This window comes from Dysidea avara, chromosome 2 (genome assembly GCF_963678975.1).
Source record: "Dysidea avara chromosome 2, odDysAvar1.4, whole genome shotgun sequence".
In the NCBI taxonomy this organism is placed as follows: Eukaryota; Metazoa; Porifera; class Demospongiae; order Dictyoceratida; family Dysideidae; genus Dysidea; species Dysidea avara.
In genome coordinates, this window is record NC_089273.1 from 36468970 (window position 1) to 36487006 (window position 18037).

At 36.8% G+C, this 18037-nt stretch overlaps 1 protein-coding gene across 1 annotated transcript; it reads right to left on the minus strand.

Annotated features, from left to right (window-relative positions):
• Positions 1-813: 813 nt before the first annotated feature.
• Positions 814-17787, minus strand: LOC136247212 (uncharacterized). The gene is made up of 10 exons (XM_066038848.1): positions 17778-17787; positions 16185-16612; positions 16007-16138; positions 14325-14894; positions 13455-13717; positions 9293-9459; positions 7908-8098; positions 7195-7326; positions 5609-6079; positions 814-1208 (listed from the first exon to the last, which is right to left on the minus strand). The coding sequence occupies exons 2-10, from the start codon at positions 16573-16575 to the stop codon at positions 970-972; spliced, it is 2556 nt and encodes an 851-aa protein (XP_065894920.1). The 5' UTR covers positions 16576-16612; positions 17778-17787; the 3' UTR covers positions 814-969.
• Positions 17788-18037: the final 250 nt, after the last annotated feature.

The following is an 18037-nucleotide window of genomic DNA, read 5'->3' on the forward strand; positions in this document are numbered from 1 at the left end:
TTGAAATATATGCACAAGTATGGGGAGTGCAGGCCTGAGTGTACATGCATAATATATATAGGGGCAAATCACAAGTTCCCATGTTACAACTAATATATTTCACTTGGATGACTCGCCTACAAGTGTGGGAAACTGCATCCATGCTTTGCGAGTGTATTTATATGGGACCATGTGAATTCGATTGTGGATGACATAATAATGGAGGAAGAGTGACCAGGCATTGCTGAGGCTGAGCATAAGAATATCAACTTGAGTATGCAAACTCTGATTGTGGGTAGCTTTGTGATTAAACCTCATAATAATGTTTTAAGGTCCTCACTTTACTAGCTATGTACTGTATAAAGTAACATAATGAATACAATGCTATAAGGCAACCCAATTACTGCAGTTTCACTGTGTTAAAACATCTTTAACAGCCACGCATTCACAAGCATGGTCTTCATCCACATTATTCCAATCTATATTATACCCAGCTGGACCTGATATGGTGGTTTGATGTCAACTGGAGAAAGTCCATTTGTTCTTGCCTCGCTTAGTAGTGTTGGGGTCATTACAGAACTGTGGGTTATGTGGGCTCTCAGTATCCATGAGTCTATTATATTAAATACAAGCCCTGTTCAAATACTCTAATAGAACATACATCTACTCTAATAGAGTAGTCATGATCATAACCTGCAACAAAATAATTCTGTATACGTCTGAGTACATGTATTAACATAGTAACATTTATTTTGCTTTCTTAATTCTGCTATATGTCTTATGCAATGTTGTAATCTAGTACAGCACTCTTAGACGTATTGCATACAGATATTTAATCTGTAAATTTAATCATCTCTGAATCATAAACATATGAAATTATTGTATACGTGTACATGAATAGCCTAATGTGCATGAAAAACAAAATATCTAAATGTAGAATATGTAGGCCTAACACTTCGCAGGCTTATTCTAATTTCAGTCCATTCCAAGTCAAGTTTTTTGCATGTATTTTTTCAGGTTATCAGGAGAACCAATTACATTGGGTACCACGTAATCCAGTATGTCACCCTCAATCAGACCCTCTCCTTGATGTCCAAAATTGTTAGCTTTCCAACACCACTTGCCAGTCATAACAGAGTCCTTAGTAACTGGAACTGGGTTACGACCATCTGAATACACCAACATCTCTTTCTTAGTGTCAATATTGATACCTTTCTTCATAAATTGACCTGCAAGTAAATTCGTAAGACCATAAATATTGCTGATCAATATGAGAAATTGAGAATTATGTGGAATGAGTCAATGCAGTAAAGCTAGTTACATATGTGACCGAATTTGCAAAAAGGGGTCTTCCACACACATCAAATTTACAAACTTTGACAATTCATAACTTGCAATTGGAAAAAGATATTGACTGTAACTTTGGTCAGAAGTGAGCACCAACATAGGTTAACACATGGAGAAATTTCAAGTTTGTGTCTTTCTTGACAACTAAGTTATGGTCTTCCACGTTCATAGAATTAGATGTGTGCAGAAGATCCCTTTTCCCAAATCCGGTCACATAATTGTTGTAACGCACAGCAAGCAGTAAGAAGTAATTCAACAACTTAAATACAATTGCAGGTACACGTATCTATTTTCAGTGCAGCAAAAATTCAAAACAGCTGAACTGTATAAAAGTGTGATTTAGCTGGTCATTCTTAAAATGTGACTGGGCCTTAGGCACCGGCCAATTATGCCGGCATAGTTTAAAGCATAATAGGTGACCAAAAGCATCAAGCATAATTCCAGCATAATAGGGACGATAGTTGAAAAATTAATTAAATACGCAATACGCGCGCCTGAAAGAAAGCAAATATTCACTGCCAATAGTATTATTAGAGCATTTCATATTTTAAAACATGTAATATAACTTATTAAACCGTTTCTTTGTTGGTTATTCACACTTTGCAGAACTAAGATCGAGATACTCTAATAGAGCAGTCACTTACTCTAATAGAGCAGTCAGGAAAGGCTGATATACTCTAATAAAACAGTCAGTTCTAGAGCATAATCTTGATTTTGAAAGCATAATTTTGAGCATAATAGGCTTAAATTTTGAGCAATGCTCAAAAGCATAATAGGTAAAATTTTGGGCATAATAGGCCGGTGCCTACTGGGCCTGCGAAAATAGGACATGTCGGCACAAACTTCACCCTACCACATAATATCTCATACCTCACTACTGGGATAGAATATCTGCAAAAGCCAACTAAATGTTTAATAAGTGCTGAAAATTTCATGGCTAAGCAATTATAGAATACAAAGTTATTACTCATCAATGTTTTAAAAAGTAGGCAATTTTTATATGCCCACATGCCCTATTTTTGTAGGCCCGGTCACAAATAATTATGTCTTATCACACAACAGTGGCAGCTTAAAATTTGCTGCAATGATCTTAATGTCAATATAATTATTTCATAATTATTGTGTTACATTATTGAGCCATTTCTTATACTGTATATGTGCACAATTTTGAGGGATGTAGTTTTTGTGGATTTTGTAGCTGGTTAGCTGTCCACGAAATTTTCATCCTCAAAAATTACAGATATTGCCAACATTATAGTTCTATGCTATATGCAGTGGAACCTCAGTTATCAGGACCACACTAATCCAGATTTTCAGTTAAATGAACTACATAATTGATTGCTCTATTAGAGTAGTGACTGTTCTATAAGGGTAGTTTTGGTTATTTATACACAGTTTCAGAGATGTGGACTTTTCATACTTATGGACCACCCCTAGTTACAAGGGGTTTGGATAACAGGACTGGTTTCACTGTAATAGGGAACATGAGTTTAAAATGAGTGGTCCATGAAAATAAAACAGCTGAAATTTGTTAATCTGCAAAAATTAGGTTTCTCAAATATTTGTGCATATGGTGCACCACACATTTTTATATTGTGACTGAATTTTGGAAAATTACCTGGTTGTGCCTAAAACACTTAAAACTTTTGAAACTAGCATGGCGTTGTTAATAGCAGAAAACGCTTTCCAATATTTATAAAAAATTTCCTGTTTTAAAAGTATCTATAGTTTATTCAACCCTTAAATTGGTAGAAATTTAACTTATAATGCTGTGTATCAAAATTATATATTTAATGTGTCAAATGCACCTCTAAGGGGTGATTTTTCAACATTAATATAAGTAACCAGCTGATCTGTATATTTTCTTTGTACTGTTATGAAGTAATACGTTGGCTTTTACCTTCCATTATTATTACAGTAGAAGTATCACATTAAAATAATGTCAGTCAAGGTTTCGTGAACTATTTTCTATTGCATTATAATTTATTTCAACCCTACTTGGTTTGCTGAATTGTGACTGCTGTATTGAAGTATCGTTACCACGCTTATTTTATTGGATAAGCTTGAGGTTTGCATTGCAGTATGGTAAGTAAGGCAGATCAAAATGTGACTGGATTTCACAAAACCAGGCTTCCACACACACAAAATCAAACTTACGATTTTACCAGAAATGGATTGCTGGTCTAATACACTATCATATTTCACACTGTACTTCCTTCAGCACTGACAAGTCTGGTTTCTGTAGCAGCTTTCTTCCGACCCTGTCAAAGCCACGAGTGTGAGATTGGCACCATTAAATGGCCATGGCTTTGTGATAATGGTGTGTAGTGAGCTGGGACTTCACAGAGAGCTCGCCAATAGTGTTCTCAGTCAATTTGGAGTAATTTGAGGGCCATGGAGGGCCATGGAGAGCCCAAACTTGGCCTCTGGATTCCAATCGTCTTCTTACTCCATTTTATACCCGTATATTAAGACCACCGTCCACCCCCACCCTCCCACCCTATTACTACCATCTGTGATATTATTACCCGCTCGAAAAAAGCTGCTCAAAACAGGGCAAATTTTGGGTATCAGAAATGTATACACCCACTCAGTGATAGCTAGTGAACAAATGAACAATTGGAGCAAATTTTGTTTGCACAGCTGTAGGCACTGGGAAGTTATTACACAATGATTCCTTAAAATCGCCATATCTCCTAACAAAGCTTTGTGCGTCGAAGCCTTGTTTTGTCAAATTCAGTCACAAATAATCCTGCTGCCAGTGTTATATAATAAAGCAGTTGCACATAGAATAGCAACTCTTTAAGCTACAATGTCTGACCAATATTTATATCCACAACACTATACTAGCCACAGGTTGTATCAGAACAGGAAGTCACTGTAATCTAACACTTTTATAATACAAATTAGAAAATGGTACGTTAGCAATGCTTTGAAGTTTGATTAAAATAAAAGTTTCTTGTTCATGAAGAGACTCCACCACAAGTCTTTTAGCACTAAGAGACTCGTGGCTAACCACGTTAGTTAATTAGTTATCCACACCAAGAATTTATTGTTTACCACTGAAATATTGTCAACAAAGCAATAGCACAATCAAACCAGCATGTTCTTCCCTACCCTATTCCGGTGCCGGAGAGTTAACTGGAGTACAAGGCAGATATTGGTGTCTTAATTCCCTAGAAAATTGGCTGCGTTACCGCGTGACGCAACAAGCTGTCTTTCTCCACTTTCACCACGTTTACATGAGACATGGTGATGCCAATCCATTGATTCTCCATCGTGGTATAGACTTGCCTTGAATAGTTGCGAGGATACTCTGGTGTCTAGTCAAGCCTCAGGTAGCTACACCAATCACGATACAACCTTACAGTAGCTACTGTCACAAATTTTCACAGATTTCTCTTACTCAAACTGAGGCAATTCTTGTTGATAGCAGTGTGTATCACTAAAAAAAATGCCGTTTCAGTGACTAAGCCTTGGGCCATGCAGCCTTGTGTGTGACACCATCACTAGCAATGGCGCAAGGTGTCCTTTTCACTGCTGGCAGACCATTTTCTAAACCAAAAGACATCCACCAAGGTTTTCATTGCATCATTCTAACACCTCCACCTCAGATGTTTATAATTCCAAGGTGCTAGTTTGGAGTGTTTTACTATACCATACCTGTGCCTTAATAATCAGACAAACAATGTTGCAGAGGTATATAACACTTTTGTGTACATAACACTATCGTAATAATCTAACATCATTTCTAATACAACAACATTTGGCACCTTTGACCATCAGCTTATAGAGATTTCATTTTTATATACATTTCACTATTAAACATGTGCATACTTCATCGAGTTCAATACTACAATTTGAAAATGCAGTCTCTAATCCCATAGCTAGTACCACACTCATAACAGTGGAAACCAATGGGAATCTAAATGAATTGTAGTAGCCTTACTGAATTAGAGGGAGGTGTAATAGGCATATTTCTACTAGTTAATGCCATATTTCTTGCTCGCAAGCAACTGTCAAAGTTGACATATCAATTATTTGGACCTCAAAACACAGGTTTCAGTGGTATTTAGTGACCCTCAGGCCCTGTAGTAGTACTTTTGTTTTGCTTGGGCACTACAATGCATCATAATTAATTTTTGTAATAGTCAGATTTCAAAACAATAGGATTCTGTTGAATTAGTAACATGAAGGCCGTAGCGCCTAAGCTAAACAAAGGTACTATTACAACGTCTGAGGGTCACTAAATATCACTGAAACTTGTGTTTTGAAGACATACCCATTAGTCCATGTGAGTCATGAAGTTCATCATAATTCATACTCCAGTCCACATTGAGATGATTCTTGTAGAAGGTGACATCGAATTTAGCTTGTGGCTGACTGTAAACTACATGTATAACAGGATTACCATCTTGCTTTTGAACTGAATGAGTAAATTTGACAGTGCCATTTTCATTAAAAGTTATTATTTTGACCATTGCAGCCTTCAGAGTTCCAAAGCTGACTGTTTCCACTTGCTGATTAATAGAGTCAAAGACCACAGCTTCATATTTATTAACATTTTGTGGAATGACCGCTAATTTTCCAATCCAAGTAGCTTCACTAGTATCTCCTTCAGTGTCCACAAATAAGGCATTTATAACAAACTTTTTGTTGTAAATCAAGTTAAATGCCAGCCCAGAGTACCCTTGGATGGAGTAACAAATAATATCTTTAGATAACAGTGGTACAGTAAAATGAGGATCACCCTCTGTTGAAAAAATAATATTAAACACTTAAACACTTACAAAATGTATATGTAGTATACACACACACACACACACACACATATATATATATATATATATATATATATCACTTTGCATGGGCAGCGCAAAGCTGGGATTGCTAACCACATGAAGTACAATAAAGCTTAATACAAAACAATGTTTACAAAAGCTGCAAAATGTGATATGAACAAAAGTGCTATGGTGATTAGAATAGAAATCAAAAGGTAAAGTTATGAAATTTATACAGTTTTACAAACGATGTTTTATACATATTAACTTAGCAGTGGCTGATACAAGGTAGTGCATTTGTTTCTGGAAATCGCCTTTTGAAAATGACTGTTGTGGTCTAGTAATTCCAAATAGTTTTATGCATGAACAAATGATTGCCACCATCAAAAGTCTGTGGTTATTGTAGGAAAGGATCAAATAACTTTTTCTTTCCTCACAACACTAGCTTCCACTATACTAAAGTGTGCAAGCATTACAAAGTGCTAGTAACACCAGATTTTCATCATAACTGTATGTACCAATTTAATTCATAACAAATCACTAACTAATAACCAAACTGCTGCTATGAGATTTAAAACTTTCCCCATGACAACATAATATATTACAGAATAGTAAAGCTTTCAGCTGACATATCAACTGAAAGGTTACTCTACCATTCCATAAGGTATAACAGCACACAGAAGTTGTTCACCTGCCAATACCATAACAGGTAGTCATTAATTACATTGAGTATTATCTACATGCACCAAAATCTATTTTGTACTTCCTAAATTATGCCAGTAGGCTAAATAAACCGAAGAAAACACTGTAATACAGTGTGTGGGTGGATCAGTGGATCAAAAGCTTCTGTATGTTTTATAAATACAAGTTTTAAATTGGAGTACAAACCAAATTATATTTGTTAGGATCCATTCTTGTTTCTTTGATAAAATTAATAGGACACTATGTCTAACCAATTTCTATTACCGTTGGATGTTTAGGCTATTTGGATGGCAAATGTCTAGTATTTGCCTCTGGATAGCCTCATTCCCGATGATAAGACAAGATACTAATGAATATATAAACTATGTGAAAGGTGTTCACTCACCAATCATTCCACATGCTGTAACACAACCAGTACCGTCGTCATATGATCTCCCTCCTTTTTGACAACATTCAGAAGCATTATTAGCTTGGATGGTAATACTAATGTCAGTACAAAGATCGCTGGTATGGCATTCTACAGTGAAATATGCATACATTAATAAAGTGATTGTAACAATGGTAACAAACTTATAATTTACACTGTATGTCAAATATCCTACATGTGTGTAAGAACATTTATATCTACATTAGTTAGAACTGCAGATTGTACACAGTTTGGTCCGGAAATACTCACATTCATTGTACATAGCTCCTTAGGTCGATACTTTCTACTAGAACAGTCACTTTGTAGAGAAATACTCTAATAGAGCATTCACTGAATAAAATGTTTACAAGATAATTGTAGGAAATGTTGTCAACTTAGGAGCATGATTCAAGCATAATGAGAACAATGAAAAGCATATTAATAGGTGAAAATTTTGGGAAATTCCTGAAAGCATTTTTGGGGAAAAAATTGAGCATGTTTGACTCAGGCCTAGCTGTTAAATGCCACAAAGGTATCCATATTGTGTAACTATGACACCCATGTAGCACACTAAGATGTCATATAGGGTATTGGGGCTAGTGGACCCATTTGCATTAATGTCGTATTATTATGTACGGATACAATTTCAATTACTCTATCTGAAGATAATAATTAAAATTGTAACTGTTCACCTGATGCTAAAACAGAAACTTCAACCGTTGTCCTGTCACACTGGCAGCTATAATTCACATTATGAGCAGTCACTGTAAGAGTGTAGGCATCCTGGACCATGCCATTGAGTTGATTGTTTAGAGTTATCCTTCCACTGCTATCAATTGCAAAGTTTCCTGCTTCATTTCCATCAGTAATTGCAAAGTTGTACCTAGAGTTGTAATAGGCTTTGACATAGCTAGCTAAATTATTTAATATACGCAGCAACTTCCCAAGTATGCAAATGATTACTCTAACAAAGCAGTCTGCAATTACTCTATACAACAACCAGGAACTAATCTAATTTTATGAAGTGAATATTTAGCATAATAGCAATGACAGTTCAACACCAGAATTGTGGTTATAATTAAAGAAGTCAACTGTGGCTGGTTGTGGTATAAAAGTGCACGAAGTAGGAATTTACAACATGTCACATTTGCAACCAGATTTTACAAAACCTATCCAAATTTCACATCAGGCTAAATCAAACTAACACCACCAGTGGATAGCTAACTATCGTGCTACTAGTTTTGACTCTCAGTACTACTCAAACTACACGAGGCTGGTTTTAACAAATGTCTTTTCTGGGTGGTGTGGAGGCAGTTTCAGGCCTTGTGGAGGGCCTGGCTTGGCAAGAATAAGTGGTTTACTGACGGATGATCTAATAATGTTGGCCAGACCTTTTTTTTCCCGTTGATTTTGCTACATATCAGCCACTAAGAAGCCAGCACAGCCCTGTAATCTTGTGTCTGGGCTCCAATCGTGGTCTTTGAAGTATAGTTTGCTACATATGAGCTACTAAGAAGCCAGCACAGCCCTGTTATCTCATGTCTGGACCCGAATCATGGTCTGTCTCCATTTGAAGTCAATCTTTTGCCCACCTTATTTGGTGGGAAACTCTACAAGTAGCTACAAGTACTGGAAGTTGTCTGAAAAGTAGTAGATTGATGCATCTGTTGTGTAAATTTCATATGCTTGCTTGCTATCCTTGGCAAGTGATGCTGACTTGAATTCTTTGAAGCTGTCACAGTTTATCTCAAAACTTCTAATGTGCAATTTGGAACGTTTTTCCAAAATCTAGTCACATTTTTCATGAATGAATTAATCTTGATAGCGAAATCTACAGTATTAAACTGTGTGTATGGAAAACAACTATCAGCATCACCCATACAAGAATGGACTGACTTATTATTAAACAATTAGAATAATACACAGTACTACTTTTGATAGAGAATACATCTTGTACACTAAAGTGGTACAAATACATGAACTGTATGTGTGAATGGGCCTGCAAAATTAGGGTCTACAACATGTATTTGTGTCAACATGCCCTACTTTCACATGCACGGTCATATATTTAACTTACATCTTATCACCTGCTAAAACATCTAGAACAATAATAGGGTAACCATCATTGTCACTGTTGCTCAGAACTGATGTAGAGTAAGATGGCAATTGAAATAGTTGGCTGTAAACTGCAAATCTAAAGCTATTTATAGATGGACTGATGCCTCTAATGGAAATATGTAGTACCTGCATAAAATAATAGCAAATAGCACTTTACTTAACTGATATTATTATTATTATAGGCCCTGGCCAATTATGCTGGCATAATTTAAAGCATATAATATAGGTAACCAAAAGCATCAAGCATAATGCTAGCATAATAGGGACGATGTTAATTTTGAAAATTTAATGTGCAATGCACACATAATGAAAGAAAGCAAATGATCACCACCAATATGTATTATTACTGCAGAAAAATTCATAAAATAACTTAATTAACCATTTCTTGGTTGGATATTCACACTTTGTGAAACTAAGATCGAGATACTCTAATAGAGCAGTCACTTACTTTAATACAGTAGTCAGGAAACACTACTGTGTTTAAATAAAATAGTCATTTCTTGAGCATATTAACCTAGATTTTGAAAGCATAATTTTTGAGCATAATAGGCCTGGGCTTAAATTGTAGTATAGCCACTTCATGTTGTCCCAAACATGCAGTAACTATGGTGCACTTCACAGTCTCATTACTAAAGAAAATTGTGACCCGGTCTGCAAAAAGGGGTCTTATAGCCTTTCCAAATTGTCACATTTGACTATTCATAACTCCTCATGTTTTCAACCTATCACCTTCATATTATACCAAGCCATAGTGCTATGGTAGGGGTATAAGGGACCGAATTTCAGGGTGATACCGCATTCACAAGTCAAGTTACAGGTTGCCAAGTACATGCAATTTAAAAAGCTATAAACCCCTTTTTTGCAGACTGGATCACATTTACCCTCAAAATTTCATCCTAAAAATGGTACGAGGTTGCACTCTGTATGGCTGTTATGTACTAGTGTTGCATTACAAGAGGTTTAGCCAATATTATGATAGCCTGCATTTGGTAATACTTTCAAGCCTGTAAATTTACATAGTCAATTCAATGAAGAAATAACTAACTATCCTCCTCAGGGGCAGATCTAGGGGCTGGTAAGGGAAGGGGCACAAACAGGCTAAGTTGTAGGTGGCTGTGGGAGAATAGATTCTCTTGTTAATTGCTGTATTAAATTGTTTTTTTTTGAAGAAGCAAATAATCAGTAGTACGATTTTTGTCAGTTTGGCCTTTGTAGATGGCTGTGGAGTCTTAAAGCTGTTTAAAAGCTATGAGGTCTCAAACACCCGCAAAGCGTAATTATTTTTAGAGGTACTTAGTACGGACGAAGATGCTGGTTAGCAATTAGGCAGTGATTTGACTTTGATTTCAGGTGAGTTTGCAATAAATGGTACTAATATATACAGGGGCTGTAGCCAGGATTTTTTGAAGGGGGGTTCCAGGAGCAGTATAGAGTTACTAGAAGCAGGGGTCTGGGGGCGCAGCCCCCAGCCACTGAGAGACTTTAAATATTTTAACGAATCAAAACTCAGCTAAATGCTATATTTTATGCAAAAAACTTCATTAATTATAATGCATATAAGTGCCTTTGGGATGAAGCTAGTACTAGATAAAGCTACTTAGTGGAAACAGACAGCATAACACAGAGACACATATAGTAATCTGTAAGTGACAGTTATCTCACTGATATAGGAACCATGAATCCACTGATACAAATAAAATGACTTACAATCAAAACATTATAATTAACTACAAAATATGCATAGCATAGATTCTGGAGTTCTATACCTTTATACACTGTACAGTGTACACCAAAGCTATAGCAGTATAAGGTCATGCTCAGTTTTGCATTTAATGTTAGAATGTCTGAGTGATAAACTTCACTAATTCCTTAACATATGGATGTTCACATGCATGTTGTATTAGAGTATACGTGACTGCTCTATTGGAGTATACACCTGACTGCTCTATTAGAGTATATCGATCTTTTAGCAAGTTTTGAAGAGGGCTCATGTTACCTCTGTAAATCCTTCCCTGAGAGATGAATGCAAGCTTTATCAAATATTGTGCTGTGCCATACACTATATTACTCACTTATTTTGTCCTGCCACACTAAATGGTATGTTAGGATCCTGCATGCTGTAAACTCAGAAGTCTAAATATTTTACAGGGGGTTCCTGAACCCCTCGGAATCCCCCCCCCCCCCCCCCCCCCAAGATATTGGCCTGACGTAAGGTTTATCATTTCAATCAAAAGAAGTAGCAATGCATGCCTAGCTAGCTACTCCACAACTGGCACAAAGGGCCAGAAGGGGTGGGGAGGTCATTTACCCCAAATGCCCCATCTTGTATCCGCCATTGCTCCTTTTAACATTTTTCATTAGAAATTGCTATCATGGTACAGTCCTTGCGATGGGTAGATCCTAACTTTCAAAAGAGGAGCTCTGCTTTGAAGCATGGATGGTAATCTTAGCAAAAAAATATATATTTTGAAAAAAGCATGTAATTTACTTAAAAGTAGATGCAGGAGCTTAATATGATCAATACGATAATCTTTCAAAAGACACTTTTAAAGTTTGAAGGTGTTGAGATAGCAGCTTTTGTGCAGTGAGTATTCAAAATTAATACAACAAGAAAATTAGGTATTTTAAACTTTAAACCCTCTTGGTTCTGTGCAGCCTTCATTAATTTTCTCACATACATACAGGCTGTATTTAGCATAAGTCATTTTGTTCACGTGGGTGCAGAAAGACAAACAAATATGTAACCGGGCCTGTGAAAATAGGGCATGTGGGCACAAACTACACCCTGTCACACAACAGGGATATCTCAGCACAGGAGTAGAATATTTGCACTCTGTAACTTTTGGTATAAAGCCCATTGATCATTTAATACATGCTAAAAAGTTCAAAGCCATGGAAAAGTAGGCAAATTTTATGCGCCCACATGCTCTATTTTCACAGTCCCAGTCACATATACAAATACATACACACAAACAAGCACATTTTTTTTCAGAAAAATAGTTTTAGGAAGCCCACAGCTGGCCTTCAGCCAGCTGTGGGCATGCATCTGGTTCAAAAAACAGTTTCAAAACAAGGGAGTAATTAAATAGTTAACCAAGAGAGGTTGTCTATAAATACTTCTAGATAATATTATACTAATGGACGTTTAATTCCTATACTTCAGCCTAGAGGGATTAAAAATAATGTCCACTGTTTCTGCAGGTATAAAAGCCTCTCCTGTTTCACTACTTTTTTTGTTATTCCCTTGTTTCAAAACAATTTCACTTTAATCTCTAATCCAAATTAAAATTTCTACTACTTGTTGCATTAACTTTGATAGTAAAATACTCACTAAACTTCTTTACTGCAAAAGCTGCTATCTCAACACCTACAAACTTTCTAAATGTTTTTCAAAAAATTATTGTGTTGATGATGTTAAGCTCCCACATCTACATACCTTTAAATCCTTCAGTTGCTTTATAATAGGCTTACAAGTGACTTTTTTTTGCTAAAATTGCCATGCTTCAAAGCAGAACTCCCCCTTTGAAAGTTTGAATCTGTCCATTGTGGGGCCTGTTCCATGATGGTAATTTCTAATGAAAAAATGTTGATAGGAGGATAGTTAGTAATTAGGATGTAAAGTATAGTATAGTATTTATAGTAAGATGTTTGGCAAAATGGTAGGGTAACAGTGTACACAAGTCAACAAGAAGAGGTTTAATTTTAGCAGCATTCCTAGAACACCTTAAAAAATTATTTTTAATTAGAATTTCAATTATAGTAGCTTTACTTTAAGCTTTACTCCTTGAATATATTTTGGTACCACGACTCAATGATTTCTAAAGGAGATTAGCTCTTCTCCTACCATTTCATTACCCATACTTAAAATGCAGCTGCCCCTGTAGCCTTCTAGATAATACATAGCAAAGCACCCTTCCCCCTAATCCACCCTTGAAATGCAAAATACTGATATGTGACTGTTATACAACCCATGATCCTCCTTAAACACTGAGCACTGGATTAAGATCGTAATGTCTGCCAAAACAATAATATGTACCAGTAATTATCATAATACCACCTTTACAGGAATATAGCATTAATAGCACTGTCACACACATTGTAGATATCCACAACAATCACACCTTTGCTCCTTTAGTTGGCACAACCAATATCTTCACTGATCCTACAGGTACATCATCCTCATTACGGAGAGTAACCCCAACATAATTTACAGGGCTAGGATTAACTATTTCAGTGGAGCCATAGATGGCACATTGTCCTGAAACTACAGTCAGTTCTATTACCATATTATCAGTGAACATAGGACAGTCCAATTGAAAGTATTTGAACTCATCTTGCATGACTTCAGTCTCAGTTTCATTACCAGCAGATATCATGGCTGGACCTATAGACAAGATAGTTAATGATTAATAACACACAAAAAATTCTTGACTAATAGATCTGATTCGGAAATATGATACTAATGCTTTTAAAATATGTGCAAATATCATTACTAAACAAAAGCCAAAGCAGTAACAGTATTAGAATATTTGTGACCGGATCTGCAAAAAGGGGCCTTTCCAATTGCATGTACTTGGCACTCCATAACTTGACTTGTGAGTATGCTACCAGCCTGAAATTTGGTCACTTTACAACCCTAACATAGCACTATTTCTGGATGTAATTTTAAGACAATAGGTGAAACACATGATGAGTTATGAGTCTATAACTTGTAAATCTTGGCAATTTGGAAAGGCTATAAGACCCCTTTTCACAGATCCAATTACATTTTAAAATAACTACCACAGTTAATCAAGGCTGTGATGTCAGAAATTGCAAACAAGATAACCAATAAACCTTCTTTGAGCTGTTTATTGATGTGTTACTTTAAATTGTATCAGGTAGGCAAGCAACCCACAAAGTGAAAAGGTGAGTTGGCAAATTTAAGCAAAACAAACTGCATACATGTATCTCATTTCATATAGTGCCAAAGTAGACTTGGGCACACTTACTATCACAAGCTGTTCCCCTGAGTAGCTGAGTAAAAAATGCTGCATCAGTATAAGATTGGAGCAGAAATACATGGTCATTGTCTGGATCAGATGCAATAAACTGAAGCTCTGGAAGATAATAGTTACCCACTCCAATACTGTACACAACAACACCAGCTGCTTGTAGATTCATAGCTGGTTCTGTAATACTGTATGTGTTGGAGCGACCATCGGTGATGAGAATCACCACACGAGGGATACCAGCGGATGGCAGTCTTGCTCCAGTAACTGAAGGGTTGTTGAAGGTATTGACTGCCAATGTCAGACCAAGACCTGTATGTGTCCAGCCACCTCTATAGCTAATGTCCCTAATTGCTGTGGTAACCTGTTGTAGTGAATTGAATGAATTGAAGTAGAATTGTGTTTGGGCTCCAGTTGAAAATGTCACCACTGCAACTCTAGTGTGATTTTCTGAGATGTCATAAAAGTTCACTACTGACTCCATGAACTGTAGTGCCAGATCATGGTTACTTTGTCTAACACTCCCAGACTGATCAAGCAGGAACATGAGATCCAGGTTAGTTTGACATACTAATAAAATGAAAAAGTAACAATGAATTTTGGTCAGTATGCAATGTATTGGTCATAATTATATAGATAGCTAACTTTATCTACTGTGTTATGGCTATATAAATTATAGGCCTGCGTCAAATATTCCAGCATAATAATTATAAAGCATAATACCATTATTCATAGGCAGCGGAAAGGGGGGAGGCTAGGGGGTTGAAGCTCCCCCCTCGGTCTGCTGATGGGGGATTTAGCCCCCCCTCGCCGAAATTATCCTTGTTGGAGTGGGGCTGAAAACCGTGATAAAGATCAAGATACTCTAATAGAGCAGTCATAGTATTAGAGCAGTATGTAGCGAGCTATGTAAGGATTTATGTAGTTTGTCAGTTATAAATGCGTAGCTGGTGAGGTGGGCAGCTATTCTCAGCTGGCTATGACCTTTTTTTTTTTTTTTTTGGTCTCACCTTTCCAAAGCAGAGACAGTGTAGATCATTTCCATAAGTGTGGGTCAGCCCAGCCCTCCCCCATTCATATCAACTACTTCCTCTGCTGCTGCCAATATTTATTAGGCTGGAGTGCTATACCAGCATAATAACATATTAAGTATTAGGTGGATATTTCAAACTATGGAGCTTAATCCATGAAAATAGATTGATACTCTATGAAAGAGCAGTCAGTGGAAAATGCAAACTGCAATAGAGCACTCAGATTCATTATACATTTCAATACTCTACTACATACTACCAACTGATACAATTGAAATTGCAGATACTGATCTATTTATAGCTAGACTCCAATCATATTATTGTACCTAATGTATTTGTTTATGTGATTCCTGAGCACACCAGCAGGGCTGACTGCTCAGTAAGTAAACAATAATAATAATAATAATAATAATACTCTCTAATAGAACAGACACTCCGCAGTGAAATACTCCAATAAAGCATTTACTGATTAAGATTATGGTAAGAAATGTTGTTAACCTAGGAGCATAATGCAAGCATATAATGGGAACTCTGAAGAGTATAAGAGTATACAGTAATATGCAATTTTTTTGGGAAATCCTGAGAGTATTTTGGGCAAATTTTGAGCATATTTGATTCAGGCCTAGCTACTTATGACCCCTATACACGTACCATCTGGAATAACACTAACTCTGCAGTAGTTCACATCAGCATAGTACACCCAGTCAAATCCAGCTTGAACAGCTAACTGCAATATTTCTGGTAATTGGCTACTATCACTGCCTGTGATCCTAGAGGTACGACCTGAAAGAGTTGATTGTTAGCTAAATTCACTATTGCATTTCAATACCTTCAAAATGAAGTGAGTCATTTGTAGCAACATCAGGATGGCCTGCCTCAGTGTAAGTCAGTAACACCTTTAACTTTCTACCAAACCGGTTCTTATACAAACCAGCTAGTATGTCAAGACGCGATTTTAGTCTTGATGTCATCAAAGAAGCATCATTGTTAGCAAAATCTATATCATTGTTACTATTTTGAATGATTGTATCTGTAAATCTGGCAGAGGTTCTCTCAAGTTGCACCTTGATTGGTCTACACTCCTCAAACTCATCACGATTAGGATAGCGATCATTTATTTTAAAAGGGTTAGGGACTGGATCTTGCTGAAACACTTCCTGAGAGTCCGTAAAGCTGAACAGTAAGCAGCACTGTAGTAAAAGAAGTATTAAACCAAACATCTTTAAATGGCTCAACTGCGCAACCTGGCAACACCAACTGAAACAGAAAAAAAAAACAAAACAGGTGAACTCTTCATACACACATAACTTTTAATAGTTAGCTATATATATATATATATATAGAGGCGTAATGTATCATGAGTTTCGCGGACTGGACTTACGGACTGGAATCACGCACTGAGCTGGAAACAGCTTTTAAACAATAATCCAGGAATTATCCATCTCTAACACCGGAGAGACACCACTATAGAGCTACAACTGCTGGTACTACTCTTCCTTACCAGTCAACAAACTAGCGCATACACTAAGTAATAAGAATACGCTTACGATACACGAGTACTAGCAGTAATAAAGCTTGATAGAGGCTATTGTTGTAGCGTAGATGTTTTCCTTTATTGCTTTAGCACTAGTGCTAGGGTTGTATAGATGAGCCAGTAATAATTCTTAGCAGGGTAGCTATAGGTGACACTGCCCCGCGAGGTGATGGGGCTATGCAAATCAATTGACTCATCACTACAGCCCTAACACTAGTGCTAAGTACTGAAGCAACAAAGGAAAACATCTACGCTACAACAATATAATAGCCTCTATCATGCTTTATCACCACTGCTAGTACTCGTGTATTCTGAGTGTGGCCCCGACTAGACATTGGGTGACCTGCAGCTCGATTCCTGGGGTTGGAGGGATTTTTTTCCTTACTTTGGCCCCTTTTCTGTTACACCTTTTCAGCTATAAGTCACTAAGTCTAAGTCCTTGAAGGTAATCCTAAGGCTGCAGCACATGTTGCTGCAGACCTTCAGTGCTGGTCACTGTAAAGCATTAATACAATACAATACAATAATACAATACAATTAGCGCACGCGATAGTTTGTTGACAGGTAAGGAAGAGCGGTACCAGCAGTTGTAGCTCGACAGTGGTGTCTCCAGTGTTGCAAGAGATGGATAATGCCTGGATTATCGTTTAAAAGCTGTTTCCAGCTTAGTGCGTGAGTCCAGTCCGCAAAATACATTAGCTACGCCATAGTTAGATGCGTCTTTATAGTATCTATTCTATAGTCACTCCAAAACGTCTCTGGCGCTAACATCTATGGTCACCCTTACTGGCCTTACAGCTTGCCAACTTAGCAACTTTGCGGACTAAATTTACCAACTATTAGCTAAGGTAAATCCGAAGGTAAATCATATAATCATATGCTACTTACCTGCTAGCTATTTGACTTACTCTGGCAAAACGATTTTTGCAGGTATACTTATATAGCTGCTTTTCAATGTGTTCACTTTTTGTTCACGTGATCACTGAAATTATTAGAGTCAGCGGTTAACTAGGGTGGTCAACAAAAGAGCCTGTATTGTGGTGAGTAGGCAATTAAATTGTTATGATACGTAGACTTTGTTAGTTATTAGGTCAAGCGACTATAGATCAAGAGCTGGTCAGCTCGATCGATAGGCCGTCCAGTCCTCA